Source organism: Semicossyphus pulcher, unplaced genomic scaffold (assembly GCF_022749685.1).
Source record: "Semicossyphus pulcher isolate SPU_LCO1_2020_fin unplaced genomic scaffold, fSemPul1.0.p SCAF_16, whole genome shotgun sequence".
NCBI classification, from domain to species: Eukaryota; Metazoa; Chordata; class Actinopteri; order Labriformes; family Labridae; genus Semicossyphus; species Semicossyphus pulcher.
This window is the reverse complement of record NW_027211670.1, coordinates 14,567,356-14,583,901: the sequence shown is the minus strand read 5'-3', so window position 1 is coordinate 14,583,901 and position 16,546 is coordinate 14,567,356. Positions and strand designations below refer to the sequence as shown.

General features: G+C 42.2%; 1 protein-coding gene across 1 annotated transcript; it reads left to right on the top strand.

Annotated features, from left to right (window-relative positions):
- The first annotated feature begins 1,896 nt into the window (after positions 1–1,896).
- pde6c (phosphodiesterase 6C, cGMP-specific, cone, alpha prime) lies at positions 1,897–11,619 on the top strand. Its single transcript, XM_069663897.1, has 22 exons — positions 1,897–2,367; positions 2,682–2,834; positions 3,754–3,843; positions 4,382–4,522; positions 4,637–4,711; positions 4,841–4,905; positions 5,244–5,310; positions 5,654–5,701; positions 6,005–6,154; positions 6,366–6,509; positions 6,853–6,918; positions 7,002–7,157; positions 8,100–8,207; positions 8,485–8,594; positions 8,676–8,763; positions 8,853–8,953; positions 9,075–9,182; positions 9,284–9,347; positions 9,753–9,827; positions 9,946–10,029; positions 11,328–11,481; positions 11,576–11,619. Exons 1-22 carry the CDS (start codon positions 1,897–1,899, stop codon positions 11,617–11,619), a joined length of 2,562 nt encoding a protein of 853 aa, XP_069519998.1.
- The last annotated feature ends 4,927 nt before the right edge of the window (positions 11,620–16,546 follow it).

The following is a 16,546-nucleotide window of genomic DNA, read 5'->3' as shown; positions in this document are numbered from 1 at the left end:
CGATCCTGGGATTTATTAATCGATTCATTCAAATGAGAGTCAAGAATTTTTTAAACCCAGCCCTAATCACTAGGTTTCATGAGGACCAGCCAATCTTATAACAGAGACTTATGGGGAGTAAATGAGCCAAAAACATGTTAATGTTAACTCCTGCACCATAAAGAAAAGATGATAGGCTCATTGGAAATTAACAGAATCATAAGATTTGGATCCCTTCAAAGATCTGTAACTCCCACCACGGGTGTAGTTTAGCCTCACTAGCTAGCTGACTAATTAGTATCAATATAGTAACAGAATAACTGTAAAAATGTTGTGTAGATATAATACTACTTAGAAGCACTAAAAAACAGTAAAGGCTCAAAGAGTGCTTAAAGAACTGTTGTATAAAAGCAATATCACACTCAAGATCACGCTGTTATGCTGAATCTTAGCACGGCTGTGATGATCTTTTTCATCCTGCCTGTGGCTTTGTGCCAATGAAAAAGTCAAAGCCATGCTGATATTCAGTACTAAGTAACTACTATATTAAGTATGCAGGTTTAGTTACTTACTGATCTAATCGTCTCAATTCCAGGAACTCAGTTCACCTTGTGCCACAGTGCAAGCCTTCTTTTTAAAACCCATATGGCAAACAGAAAATTAGGCTTATAAGGAACCAAGCCTTTACTTTGTGACATTGACATGAATTCATAATGAAAACGTACAGTAAATAAAATCCCTATTGCCACTTTAATCGGTGCCAAAACAGTAATAAAAATCACATTTTAAAAAATCCCTCTATTTTAGTTACTTGTTAATGAACACAATACTTGTTTTATAACAAAAAATGAATTGACTTGGCTATCAATTAAATTATTTATAGTCCTTTCTGTCTGTATTTCCTCTTTGGCACAACACCCGACCAGTGTCCCCGACTGTGTAATGTGCTGCTCCAATTTATTTCCACAACACCCACACACATACCTTTTCTAGCTCTCCCTTGATAAACTTGCCTTAATCCCCACAGCGAAAAATAGTGGGGAACTCCTTGTCTTGCCAGCCTGCCAGCAGCGAGCCAGACAGTGCTCTTAGTTAATAATAGCCAGCCATCTTTGTTTAGGGCCTTGTTCTCAGACATCCAAGTCTCACTAATTGGCCAATATCCAGTTCTGGGACTGATACCTCCATGAAGTTGGTGATTTAATTAGAGCACCTAGGTAGGCTTCTCACACATGTATGGGTCTAACAACGAATAATACCAGTCGCTGACACTATTTAAGTGCTTTCTTTCCCATGGCAGGAACAAGGAGAACTGTGGCAATAGCTAAGGCTGGGTTAGCTTACTAGGAGGTTTTTTAAGGCAAGGGCAGCTGAAACCTTGTTTAATGCCTTCTCAAATTGTTTAAGTAATAGGCTAAGGGTTGTTTGACTAAGTATCTCCAAGGTGTGCAGTGTAGTGTCATGTATTTTGATAAAGGGGCTTTTGAAAACCACCTGAACCAACGTGACGTAGCCCATGCACACAACCTGGCATTTAACCTGACAACAGTCTCACTCCTGCGCCCTCCCTTAGATAGGGGAGGATTGCCCGATATAAAATTATCAGCGTTGGGATTTGCGGGTTAAGGACGCTTAAAGCAGGGGGTTTAATGTCATGACGTCACATTAATTAGCGGCTACTTTGATCCTTTCAGCCTCTAAGCCGTGCTCTCTCCTATTCTGTCTGTCGGCAGACACGGGACGTGTCAGTGAATCCCTCGGGGACCGTGGAGGAGAATGTACGTCCACTCAAGCGGATGCTACTGAGCCACCAAACCCTGTAGGCCACGAAAAAGCTCCCCTCTACATTTTTATACTTCCTGCAGGTGATGCTTTTGTGAAGAACAAGGAGGGGAATACAACACATTTGAGTTCAAAATGGCAGACAAGGATAGCGTGGAGAAATACCTGGAGAACAACCCGCAGTTCGCCAAAGAGTACTTTGATAAGAAGATCCGCGCCGAGGCCCTGTCCGCCGCCTTTTCTGCCCCTCTCGACGTCAAAGACACCGCTTCCTTCAAGGATGTTAACTCTGTGCAAGAAGCCGGCATCATCTTCGAGCTGGTCCAGGAGTTACAGCAAGGGGCAGCCCCGATGGAGAAGTCCCTTCACAAAGTGTTGCAGAGAGTCTCCCTGATCATGCAGGCCGACAGGGTCAGCTTTTACGCGTGCCGGTCCAGAAACGGAATACCTGAGCTCGCGACTTGCCTCTTTGACGTGACTCCCACGTCCAAGTACGAGAATAACCTGGTCAACCCGCAGGGGGAAATTGTATTCCCTCTGGAAATGGGTGTCGTCGGGCACACCGCACAGTCCAAAAAGCCACAGAATGTTCCCGACATCTCAGCGGTGAGACGTCCTTGAGAACACGCGCTCTGTACTGCGCGCGTGCTCCCTAGAAAGTTAAGCTAGCTTAAAAATCTGTCAAAAACTGTTGAAACTGTTGCCCTCTATTTAGGACATAACGTGAAATATATATTGTAAATATTCACCTTTCAATCTGGCAGGGAAATAATGAGCATATGAAAACAACTTAACACAGCGTTGAATGAAATGAACAATGTGAATGTGTGAATTTTTACTGTATGAACAATGGTGATGTTGGATTCGAACCAAAGCTGAGACGTTCTCTGATACAAACTTTTCTTTTTCTCTCGCTGCAGAATAAAAAGTTCTGTGACTTCGTGGACAAACAGACCGGATACAAAACTAAATGCATGCTCACTTTTCCTCTGGTGGCCGACAAAGAGTGCCTTGGCGTCGTCATGGCACTAAACAAAATAGGAGCTGAGACGTTCTCTGCAGAGGATGAGACGGTAAGGATACACACTTTAACTTGTACATTACAGAGATTGATCAGGCTTGTGTTTTACACATATCTGACACTTAGTATTTAATTAGTTTAAATCTTAAATTGAATTTCCTTGCTGCGAGAATTCCTCTTACTTTGTTTACCATCTAAAGCTCTTTATCTGCTTCTTTAAAAAGCCTGTGCACTACCATTTGAGAGCTAACCACAGATTATTGCTGTAATTACATCTCACCAGTAGGGTGCAAAACACTCCCATTATGTCAGTGGGAGCCAATCAGACCTGTCTGACTTAATGTGGTTGTTTTTCAGCTTTTGACTTGAAAAAATGCGTAATGACTTAACTGAGAATGTGTTATCTCTGTAGTCTATATCCATCACTTCTTTCTCTTATAATTTGGAAGCCATAAACTCACACTGAGGCAATACTCTCAGTTAAAATGGAGACTTAAAGGACCTGAAAAAGAGAGTAAATAGATCTAAGGAGAGGAGTAACACCAAAGGCAGAAGCTTTTCTCTTTACATATGACTTTTGGTCAAACTCTTGCTTCTCCAAAATGTAAAACCTCATTAAAGCTCATGTTTACTTGACCAATTATCAAAGGGTTTGGTTAATCACAAGATTAATAAGCCTATAAATTGATGTATAAAACACCTAAAATCGGTGTCAAAACTTAAACAAACACGTACCTTATGACGTTAAGTTTTGATTAAGGAAGTATTTACTTAAATTGTATCATATGTGACCTAAAGTTTGAGGATGCATATTCTGTACATCCACCATATTACTCCTGTACACTTCCCTTTTAATCACAAATCACATTTTTGTTGCCGAATTGTACCGTGCTTAAAGAAGTTCACCTGTGCCGTAGTCCTTAACCTGCTGTTGTGTATTGATGAGACCTGTAATCTGATTTGGTCCTTAGCTCTTCCACAAGTACATGAACTTTGCTCAAGTCATCACCCTGCAGCATTTCACAGCCTACATGTTCAATGTGGAGTCCCGAAGGAGTCAGGTAAACTAAACTGCAATTTCAAGACATAAATGCTACGAGTGTATTTTGTTATCCACTGGGAATGTCGCATCACTAAAGGGGGGTGTAGTATGCTAATTTTGAGCTTCGTATTTCCACTCTGTGACACCTGTGGAGTAGCTTAGCATAATTTACAGTAAAAAAACAGCCTCTGCCTGAAACGACTCAGTCAGCTCTGTCCCTTTAAGAAACCCTGCCCCTACAAGCCCACTTCCTTCTGATTGGCCAGCTTGTGTAGAAAAAACTGTGTGAAACCTGGCGTTCACAGCTGCCTGCAGACTGAGCTGAGAAGCCTGGAGATTACTCCAACATACTTTTACCTACATATTTGAAACTTCACCCACGTTTAGTACGGACATCCGACATTGTAACATTATATATATGTCTTAAAATATTAAACCGCATAATACCCCCTCTTTAAGCACTGTTGAATACTGTGTCCCCTGTTTGTAACCGGGGAAACCATGCTATACGCCTAGCTAAAATGAAACCTGAATATATATGAATCTTTCTCCTATAGGTGCTTCTGTGGTCGGCCAGCAAAGTGTTTGAAGAGTTGACAGACATTGAGCGACAGTTCCACAAAGCGCTCTACACTGTAAGGACCTATCTACAATGCGAACGATACTCAGTGGGTCTGTTGGACATGACCAAAGAGAAGGTTGGTGTGGCAGAAAAGATTCAATTTTACAGACAGGATTTAATAGATAGCATTCAAGGCTGAAGGCAAAAATGACTTTAAAAAACTATTATTGTCTGTGTTTCCCCCCTGCAGGAATTCTATGATGAATGGCCTGTGAAACTGGGAGATGTGGAACCCTATAAAGGACCAAAGACACCAGACGGCAGGGTAACAAACTCATTTTTCTCCGACTGAATTCAGTTTTAATCACACGTTGTACGTCTTCAACTTTGCTGTTGTCTGCAGTAGTTTGAAGCTAATCGATAATTTCTAACAGGTTTCTGTTTTTTTACACAGGAAGTCATCTTTTACAAGATTATTGACTACCTCCTGGAGGCCAAAGAAGAAATCAAAGTCATACCGTGAGCATCATGAGCTAAATGCTAACAGAAAACTGTTTCTGTGACGAATGTGAAGAGTATAGTTCATAATTATTAACGTCCTATTTCAAAATAAAAGTCCTTGTTTAATTTAAGTAAACACCTGACCTCACACCCAGTTAAAGAAAGGCCACATTTACATTTTAAAGCTCCTGTGAGGCGTTTTTCACTGGTTATGAAACTGACTGAAATTAATTCCTCACAGGAGTTTTAAGCTAAGAAAATGGAAGCACAGTAAAAGAAGTTTTGAGAGTCAGCACTGTTTAACTTTCTCCCTCCAGCTGACAGACCCCTGTATGTTTCTCTCTCTTGCTTTTCAGGGGTCCACCTGCAGATCACTGGGCTCTAGTTAGCGGACTGCCCACCTACGTGGCAGAGAACGGCTTTGTAAGTGAATCACAGCTGCTGCAGGGCAATTTATCAGCACAGTCACTAGAATTATACAAGAATAAAAATAGAGGGAGATTATTTATAGAAATTAAGGGTGCACCGACACACTTCAGGTTATAGTTTGTACAGTAGACTTGGTGCAGTGTCGCTTTATGGCAACGAATACTGGAGAAGTAATCAACATTTACATTATTAATATATTAATTAAATCCTACTTAAGAAATGTTAAACGTATATTTCCTTACGGTAAATCAAACATGAAATTTAACAATTAAAGTACATTGAAAATGTAGGAAATCAAGTGCTGCACTTACATGTTTTTTGATGTGACTCCCTGCAGATTTGCAACATGATGAACGTGGCTTCAGATGATTTCTTCACCTTCCAGGTATGCAGACGTTTACTGCCCATCCACACGTACGGACGCACACAGTCAAGATCAGAATCCGCTTTATTGGCCGAGCATGTGTACACATACAAGGAATTTGAATCCGGTCTACAGGGCTCTCTATGTACAAAAATACTCAATAAAGCAGTACAGCGCAGTACCGAGGCTGCCATCTGCGCCGCCATCTTGGATTTAGTGATTGTGTATGAGCTCCTCTGTAAAAGAAAACACATTTTATATCTGAATTGTATTCAGGGAGAATCTGATGACGTGATTTGAATCTTTTATTTGACTGTTTTCCAGAAAGAGGCTGTGGACGACACAGGGTTTGTCATAAAGAACGTCTTGTCGCTGCCCATTGTCAACAAGAAGGAAGAAATCGTGGGCATCGCCACTTTCTTCAACAGGAAAGACGGCAAGCCGTTTGATGAGCACGATGAGCAGATCACTGAGGTCAGCACCATAGAAACGACGCCTCATTTTATGTCCTGATGTTGTCTCTGTTTAGACGCAATCTTGTCGGCATTCTGCACCTCAGGTGTCTCCCATAAAAGAAAGGATTTGTTTTGCTTTTGGCCTTTCCGTGCATTCACTGGCCCAATTTAAGAGGAAACTTTTTTTTGTTCCTTTCTCTCATCCTTCTCGCTGTAATGGTCTGTACCAGGCCCTCACACAGTTCCTGGGCTGGTCGGTGCTGAACTGCGACACCTACGACAAGCTGAACCGCATGGAGTACAGGAAGGACATCGCCCAGGAGATGCTCATGTGCCAGACCAGATGCACCAAAGTCGAGATGATGTCCATTCTGGTCAGTATCAGTCCGACTCTCGTGCACATTTTCTCTCCAGATCCCCTTTTCTTTGATCTTCCAGCCTTTGATGAAGCAGGAATTAAAAGTAGTCAGAGGTTAATGCAGCGTGAATCGCGTTTTGAGTAGCAGTCTTCTTATAGCAGCTCTGACATGACCAATGAAAGATCTGCTGGATCACTTATCCACTTTGGCAGCTGACATTTGAGACGATGATTACAGTTAACTGCTGGTACCGCTCGCGTGAAGGGTTTGAACACATAATATCATGACGTTAGTTTGCTGTAATCATGGGTTGGATGTGTGCGCCTTTATGAATGATTGCTTTCTCTTTTATAACCAGGACACCAAAGAGAAGTTTGACGCTGAGCCGGAAGACTGCGACCAGAAGGAAATGTACAAACTATTAGTAAGTCAAGAGCTTTATTCCTTCTCAGTCAATATTGTGTTAAAAATGTAAAGAGGCTGAAGGTTTTTCTCTTTCCTGTTCAGAAAGCAACCTGCCCGGTAGCCGACAACGTCAACGGGGAGAATCTGTACCTGTTCTCCTTCAGTGATTTCCCCGTAACAGAGTTCGGCCTCATCAAAGCCGGCATTCGTATGTTCTTTGAGCTCGGAGTCATTGAGAAGTTCAAAGTTCCAGCAGAGGTACGTTCTCGCTATTTATCCTTGTAAAGATGCAAACAGCCCTTTGTAGCCCTTTTTATGTTCATATAAAATACATATACAAAAGTATTTAAAAGAACTTTAAATAATCTAGAAGATTTCATGTAAATAAATGTCTGTTAAGTCACTGTCTATCGCTGAATGAGGTAACACAATGGTGATTGAGCCTATGGCCCACTGATGAAAGCCTTTGCATTTGCAGTATTACAGACTGGGTGTCTGTGGCAACTTCCGCGGAAAAAATTACAAGCGGCGCCCAGTTAGTGACGCGTTTTCCATCACCCAGCAGTGGTTGGTCTGCCAGAGAGGGTAGGCGGAGCTTAGCGGCTGCTTTTCTGGTCTCTGCAAGTGTTGCGAGTAAACAGTAATCTACTATGGCTGAACAAACAAAGAAAAGATCGATGACTACAGATACAACTTCAAAAATAAGTGAAAATACAAAGAAAAAGAAACAAATTGGACGCTCAGATGAAGGCGAACGAAAAGGAAAGCGTCCGTCAGCGAGGGAAATAAAGAGTTACAACCGGAGCCAACCGTGGACGTCACACATGCGACACTGTCTGGATATCTGGGAAGTGTGCTCCCGCATTTACCGCTTATCACCATAGGCGCCGCCAAAGAGAACGAAACTGAGATCTTCGAGATTACCACTTGAAATGCAAACATATAATCCATCTAACACACTTATCAGTAGTAGTAGCAGTCTGCCTGGGTCTGGGAGTAGATATGATCTTTCATTACCCACAAATGTGACCGATACTCTTCGGTGTAGCTGCAAAGGTGAAGCGGGTTTCCGTTTGCGAAAGACCTTTTACAAAACAATGTGAAACCACACATACGCCAGCCTCAGTCTCATCGATAAGGCCTCTAAATGACACCTTTTTTCACCCTCATCTTTCTGAACCTACCCTCTCCCTCGCTCAGACGCTGACCAGGTGGATGTACACAGTGAGGAAGGGTTACCGTGACATCACCTACCACAACTGGAGGCACGGCTTCAACGTGGGACACACCATGTTCTGCCTGCTGCAGGTAACACGCCCACCACCTGTGTCTTGTCTGCTGCTGCTCAGTCTGTTTGTTGTAGTCATACCTATTTAAACAGCTCTTTTAATACTTATAACATGTTTTATTTCTTCCTAATTGAGACTGAAAATTGAGAATTGCACCACTTTAGGTCAAATAAAATGTACGTTAAGTGTTGATTCATCCATTTCTGGGTTTAAATGTCCTAAAAATCTGCAAAAATGCGGCAAAACAAATGTTTTTTTGCCCTTAATGACCCATAATGTGTCTTTCCCGCCTACAGACAGGAAGGCTAAGGAAGTACTACTCTGACCTTGATGCCTTTGCCATGGTGGCCGCTGCTTTCTGCCACGATATCGACCACAGAGGGACCAACAACCTCTACCAGACAAAGCAAGTCGAGACATTTTATTTTGTGTGTGGAGGAAGTTAAGTGAATTTTATGTCTTTATTTATTAATCTTTTATTTTGTAGGAGTGGTTCTCCTCTGGCTAAGCTTCACGGCTCCTCCATCATGGAGAGGCACCATTTGGAGTACAGCAAGACGCTCATGGCCGAGGAGGTACGACAAGAGATGGACAATAACTTAAATAGTTGTGAGGCACGCAGAAACGGCGCCCACATTGTGACCAATCTTTGTTGTCTTTGCAGAGCTTGAACATCTTCTGCAACCTGCAGAAGCGTCAGTTTGAGAACGTGCAGCACATGTTTGACGTCTGCATCATCGCCACCGATCTGGCCCTTTACTTCAAGTAGGTTTTCTGGAATAGCCGAGGAATGTTTCTCCGTCTACATGTGTCATTTCAGGAGGTTTTGTCGAATCTGTTTGGGCCATTTATCCGACTGACTGTTCTCAATTTCCTCCTCGCGCAGAAAGAGAACCATGTTCCAGAACATCGTGAACGCCACGGAGCCGATGGCGGATGAAAAGGAGGCCATTGCTTACATTTCGAACAACCCGACCAGGAAGGAAATCATCATGTATGTAACCAAAAGCAGAACATAACAGACCCCTTAAAAACTCTCCGTATCAGAAGCAGTGATTCATCATCGTCTCTGTCTCTGTGCTCCGACACTTGCAGGGCCATGATGATGACAGGCTGTGACTTGTCGGCTATCACCAAACCCTGGGAGGTTCAGAGCAAGGTGGGTGGCCTTCACGGGCCTTCACACGGGCTGATTAAAGAATATAGAGAGAGGCTCACAAGAAGGATAGTCCTTTATTGGGTTATTCAGCTCGGTATGTTTGGTTGTACCTCAGTAATTCGATTCATTATATCAAAAATGACACACAGGGCTCTGACAACAAAAACAAACTGTATTGTATTATAGTTTGTTGCTGCCTAGAAACCAGCTGCAGAGGATCGAGGACGCCCTGAAGGATAATAACATGACAAAGACTTTGTGATGTAGGCTGGTTCCAAATTATTAAGAGCTTTATAAACAGGTAAAATCAGGTGTTAAAGTGATGAGCAGTCAGTGCAGGTTAGCTGAAACTGTCCCGATACGCTCGCTCTTCCTCACCATCATTCTCCCCCCGCTCCCTTCCAGGTGGCTCTGATGGTCGCAGCTGAATTCTGGGAACAGGGAGACTTGGAGCGAAGTGTTTTGGACCAGCAACCAATTGTAAGTGTCATCCCTCTCTGGTGCATTCTCTTGCCTCTCACAAAAAGCCTTTTTTTTAAAGCTGTCTTGGAATTGTTTTTCATCTGACACCGTCTCTCCTCTCTCTCCCTCCTCCCAGCCCATGATGGACAGGAACTGTTCCGAACAGCTACCCAAGATGCAGTGCGGTTTTATCGACTTTGTGTGCTCGTTTGTATACAAGGTATAAATACATCATATTCTCTGAAGAAAAACAATAAGTATTATACACAATAGATGGGCGGTGATGCTGCAACAGTTATCTGAAACTACTGATATTTAAGCTCTGCAGCCTCAGAGGGTCGTAACCATTTAATGGAGCTTCTGTTTGATTTTGATTTTCAGCAGAGCAACATAAAAGCTGTAATCGGTCTGAGAGTTGTTTTGACTCAGTTCAGTTTAATCGGTTATGATACTTTTATAGTAGAACTGTAAAAGCAAATGAACTGCATCATTAACTTCACTCTGAGGTCCCAGATTAAAGTCTGATTTGTATTTTCAAGGCAATCACATTTATTTTCAAGCGATTTTCTCTGATCTGTGCAATAAATAATAATTTATAAAGCTTGTTAAGAGTTCAATTTTGGATGAAATTGTGTCAGGAAGGTGCAGCCTCGACTCAGCTTTGAATAACTTAAAGGGCCAGTTCGCCGATTTTCAACCTCAGTCCTATCATGCCATTACGGGGAGCTAATGCCGTTATGGTAGGAAAAAAATGCTTCTTTGCTCTGAGCCTTTGGAGGACGCTATCCGCCTCTCCAATGGGCCCTAGAAAACCTCCGCCAGACTAAAACACGTCAGCTAGGGGAGGCCAGGGAGTTTGCTAAACTACATTTCCTCAATCCAGGACGCCCGCCTCCGATGTCATGTCTCGTTCAAAATCGTCAGGTTTGAAATGTAGACTGCAGACCTGAAGATTTTCTAGACGATCCACCGGTATATTCTCGTCGTATTTTGGATTCTGTACCGCTCTGAGCCATTGTCTCTCGCTGGGCCATTCCTTTCAGAGAGAGGTGGCGCAATGCACGCTGGGTGTTGTAGGAATGTAGAATGGGCGAAACCACGAGCTGTTTGTACAACTTTCTCCACAGCTATGGCGCCAATTTCAAATGTTATTGCTTCTATCGCTTACAGAGAACACCGGCTTTGACTCAGGGCGGCTTCTTCCAGGGGCGAGTTGCTCCTTTAACACTTGCATGTAGATATCACGGCCTCATTATAAGCTTTGTTTTTGTAGCTTCAGTCCTCTCTGGATGTATGGAGATGAACCTGTTGAACTCAGTCGGCCCCATGAGGAATGTCCGTTAGCCGTTTGTCAGTTTGTCAGGATGGTATTTGGACAAGAACGCACACATCTATAACTATGAACATGTGTCGGTCATCCCAGAGTGCTTCAGAGGCAACAGGAGAACTGTCCTTCTTGTACGTTCACAATAACAATGAAACACACTAACACCCAATGTGTTTACTTGAATTCTTCAGGAGTTCTCCAGGTTCCACAAGGAGATCCAGCCCATGTTCGACGGTCTGAACAACAACAGGGCACACTGGAACGAGCTGGCGGAGGTGTACAACGCAAAGATGAAGGCCATCGAGGATGCGAAGAAGAAACTGGAAGAAGAGGAAGCCAGAAAAGGTGAATAAAAACACCACGTGTATTCAGGAGAAAAGATCAATGTTGAGAAGTATCCTACATAAATATGTTCTTTTTTGTTTCATTATTTACCTAGCTGGTGGCGATGGTGGGAAGTCGAAGACCTGCACCATCTGCTAAGTTCCTCCGCTGCTTGGATCTGGACTGATGCAGTCTGGTTAGGACTAATCTAGGCTACGCTAGCCTAATCTTGTCTGACAACTAGTCTAGTTGGAGCTCAGCTTGGCTAGCTCGGTCTGGTCTGATCTGCACCGGCGTGGTTCTCTCTCTTGCTAGGTGCTGTCCGCTCCGGTGCACGTCAGTCTGGAACAGTCTAGCCTAAACTTTAGTCTAGTGTAGTCAGGTCTGGTCTGCGGTCCGGCCTAACCATTCTCCGAGGAGGGAAGAGTCAGAAGCATCACCAAGAAGAAGCACTGTTGGGACTCTGACTGCAAGAGAAGCTGTTTGACACTGACGTCCTCCTTCTTCTGCGTCTACATGAACATTACATGGACAACATTTATTTCCCTTTAAGGTAGCAATAATGTAAACATTTCTGACATGTATGGTTTGAAACCATGGCTGTAAAAAAAAAAAAATAAGCTAAACTCTTTAGTAGCACTTTAGGTTGTGCAAAGCACTTAGCTGCTGCTGTTTCGGCAGCGGCAGGGCATGTATGGAGGCTGAGAAGGGACAATAACCACATATCTTTGTACTTACTTTGATCTGGGTTAAAATTATGTTATAAAGTAGCATCAAATGTGGAGTTAACGAGCTTTAAGGGCTGATTATGGGCTGGTGTTCTCTTACCTCAAAAGGCGCAGACGTGGTGCGTAAGGGTGTATTTATTTTAATATGCAATCTATCTATATAAGTATATTATTTTTGTTTCATTGTGTGAGAATTTTCTACTTGAACTGTCTTCACGGATGGAGAGTTTGAGTGGAGCTTTGAGGGAGGGCTGCGAGGAAATGCACTCGAACGTGTTGAACGTAACACGTGGACGAATGACTTAAAAAGGTAACATACGTAATATTAACACCAGTGTTTAGCGCACAATTTAAGTACCATGTTGATTGAAAAAAAAGATCTTTTAAGCGTGCATGATTTCACTTGTATATAGTTTATAACTTTATATAGAACATGTGAATGTACAAATTGTGTAAGTATAAATGAAGCGTAAAATTGAATGTACAGTTAAAGCAACCTTTGCTTCCTTTAAGGAGGCAGCATCAGTTACACAGGGTACAGTAGCTCTGCCTCTCCTGTAAGAAGATTTGATAGGATTTGATTTGATTGCCAGCCAGCGTTTGAGATCCACACAGCTTTACTCTTTAAATACCCTTCTTACAGAGGAGGTAAAGCAGGCTACCAAAGCCTTACATGTACTTGCAGATGACTTTGCTTAAAATGTGTCTCATGCGGTTAAAGCATCATTGATTGTATGATAATACAGGCCAAAGTCCTCTGCTTCTGTCATGCAGTAACTGCTGTGATTCTCCTCTCCATGCAAACCTGGTTTGAACTTGATTTGGTCAGGCATGCGAGTAGACGGCAAACCCCCAGTGAACTTTCTGAAACACTTTTAGCAATATCCCTCCCGGGTGCTAAGACAAGCTGCGGCTCTCGACTTCCTGTTACGCAACGTTATCTTCTCTAATCAACGGAGCATCAATCAAAGGCACTTAATCCTATCAGAATGGCTTTGGGACTACCTGGAAACTCCTTTTCTGCTGCTTGGGGTAAAGCGAGACGCTGTTGTGATCACTGGAGCCAAAACTGTGCAAAAACATTTATTGAACCAGCCCCTGAGTGATACGCTTTAACTGATTTAACCTACTTGTTCCATCTGCGCACATTTTGCATGAATGGTTACACAACCGGTTCTGTCTCCAGTGATGAAAAATGTCCCCTTGCTTTTCCGCAAGGATCCTTTGTGAGATACAAATGAATGCACTGTGTACTTTCTACTTATCCCATCAAGTAAATAGAAAATCATTTGAAGTATGAAATGACCTCTACTGTATGTATGTGTCATGAGATGTAATATGTGTAAGCAAATAAAGGAATTTATTGAGGTGCAAGAATAGAGAGAATCATATTTCTTGATGAAAAAGTCAAGCACAGAAAAGCGACACATTATCTCTTATTCACACTTGACTCGTGCACATAAAGGTTAGACGGAGACAAGGAGTGAACTTAAGAAACCCGGGGCTTAGCAGCGACAGCGCTCGTTCTTAGTCATATATCGTGCAGAGATCTTATAGGCTCCAAAGCTGGATGAGCCTCTTGGGAAAGAGGATCAGTGGATTGGTTCTGATCCCTGCCCCGATACAGTGTCTGGCTACGTTGTTCGACATCCTGTGTCCTGCAATCTGCAGATTCTGCATGCAGAAAACTGGAGATTGCATGCTTTTTTTTGTCTTAATTTTATATGTAAAAAGGTGAAAGTTTAATGTAAATTAACCGTCTCTTTGAAAGGAGAACAAAGCTGCAGCTGCACATTTCAGTATGGGTGCACTTAAGTGCAGGATTCTGCTGAAGCCTCCCCTGACAAGATGGAATATTTGGTGAGAACAAGCTCAGTGATCTTTCACTTAGCTTGTTAAACTCTGCATCAACATGACCTTTGGTTCCCCTGACGATTTGGGGTCAGTGGGTAAAAGTTGCGCCTTTCAATCTCTCTCAACAGGCCCCAACTTCAAAATCTGACTGGCTGCCTACACTCAAAAATGTGTTTTTCTTCTTGTAACAAAACTTGGATTTTTGAGCTTTTCTATTGAGGTGCTAGGTTTCACATTTACATGCTGACGGGCTAAAGTTTGTGTGTGAGCACCTCAAATTTGAGGTGCATATTGTGACAGCTAGTTTAAAAGCCAATTCTGGTTCGCTTCATTCATTTATTTCAAACAAATTTTAAAGTAAACGTGTTGAACTATTATTTTTAAGGGGGGAAATGTTTAAGTCTTCAAACATGGCGGAAGGGGAAGCTTTAAGTTGTTATTTTGCATTGATAAATTATTCCCAGGACAGTCACAAGGGCCTTAAACGTGCACAGGCGTGAAGTATTTTCAACCATGAAAACAGATGTTAACAACACAATTGATAAACTATAAATGCATCCAGGTGTACAAGTACAGCCAGGGGGCCGAATCATGTCCCACTGCCACTCATAAACAAACTGTTATTACTCAATGTACCATTTACTACACTTCACCACCTGTTAGCTGACATTTCCATCAATCACACGTTAAACCACTTTTCCAGAGAAAGCGGGGAAGAAAGTTAAAGCGAGACAAACGGAGCAGTAAGAGCTAAAGTAATTGTCTTTATTTAAGCCAAGGTCTATAATCTCCCTGGAACCTCACGCAGTTTCCTTCTCTCAGAGTTGAAGTCGAGGCAGCGCTTCAATCTGCCCTTGGCAGGAGGGAAATCTCCAGCTAATCCTGGGTCTCTTCTTGTAAGAGCCGAGTGCTAACCTCCTGTATTGTTACTGAGAACTGTTACAATGTATTTCACTCACACAGAAACAAGTACCACTTTGATAAATTGACTAAAATCCAAACAGGAGATTAAATTAATAAAATATAACTTGAAGTTCCATAGACATGCTAATAGCTGTTCTTGCGCACACTGCCACTTTCAGTTAAATGCTAATGCCAGCATGCTAACATGCGCAAAAAGACAATGCAGGGTGTTTTAAAAACATGGTCTAAACATTAAAAAGAAAGGATCAGTTTACAAGGGATACTAAACCAGTATAATAGCAACTAAAGAGCCAGAAGTACATCACGTTACCCAAAAATATAACAAAATACACAGATATTAGCAGCCTTGATAGCTGTTTTGCTATTTAAATAATAGCAGGTACTAGCTTCAGATATTGCTCAACCTCTTTCAAGAAAGTGCCACATTCAGCTAAATGCTAACACCAGCATGCTAACATGCACACAAGGACAATGCTAACTTGCAAATTTTAATTTTTAACTTAGTCGTCTATATTTACATTACAAAGGAACACTGAAAGCTTTAGTTGCCACGAGTTACTAACCAAGTATAAGAGGAACTAAAGAGCCAGAAGTACATCACGTTAGCCAAACATATAACATAAAACACAGATATTAACAGCCTTGCTATTTTAATAATAGCAGGTACTACTTTCATTTATCGATAATCTCCTTCAGGACAGTGCCACTTTCAGCTAAATGCTAACATGCTCAAAGGACAATGCTAACTTGAACGATTAAGTTAACATGAGTTAGTATGAAAGTATAAAAGGAACAAAAGAGCCAGAAGTATGTTAGCAATTACATTAGCCAAAAACAGCCTTGAGAGCCTTTTTGCTATTTAAATAAGACAGGCACTAGCTTCATGTTTTTAGCAGGGGCGCTGTTGTGGTTCCCTGAGCCAATCACAGCCTATAGGCGAGTGTGGGAATGGTTCAAATTGGGGACTGGGCCCCATTCAGACCGACGAACATGGCGAAAGAGCGATGCAGAGTTGGCCTTCTTTCTGTTGGACAGGTAGGTGCCTCAAATTGGGTAGGACAAGCTAACTGGCGGTTTGCATGCTAGTGCAAAGGTAACCGTGATGCTGTCGGTGTTAGCTTGGAAGGATGGGCGTGTTCTCGCACGAGAGAGTGAGAGTGAGCTTCTGGTGACGAAGAGCCCAGTTTGAATGTGTTGTTAACAAAATGCAGGAAAAATCCTACTTATTATACCTTTTAGTAAACTAAACACAAATCTTAACACTTGTTATTCATATCAAAAGGACATAAATGTCTACCAAATTTTCATCTAAAATTTGTGGAGACATTTAATTTATTTCGGGCCTATGTGTGTGTAGCATGTTTGTAATAAAAACAGAGTGAAAACATTGAATTTCCCTTCGGGGATGAATAAAGTATATCTTCTTTAGTCAGGGCGAAGATGTGGACTACACCACAGGCATATACTGCCTTCTCTAGTTTTTTTCTGCTCCTGTGACTTAAACTTTCAATTATGTTTTGCTGTGATAGAGTTGGGATCGAAACATCGTGATAAACTTGTAAATCCAAGACGCTGACAGG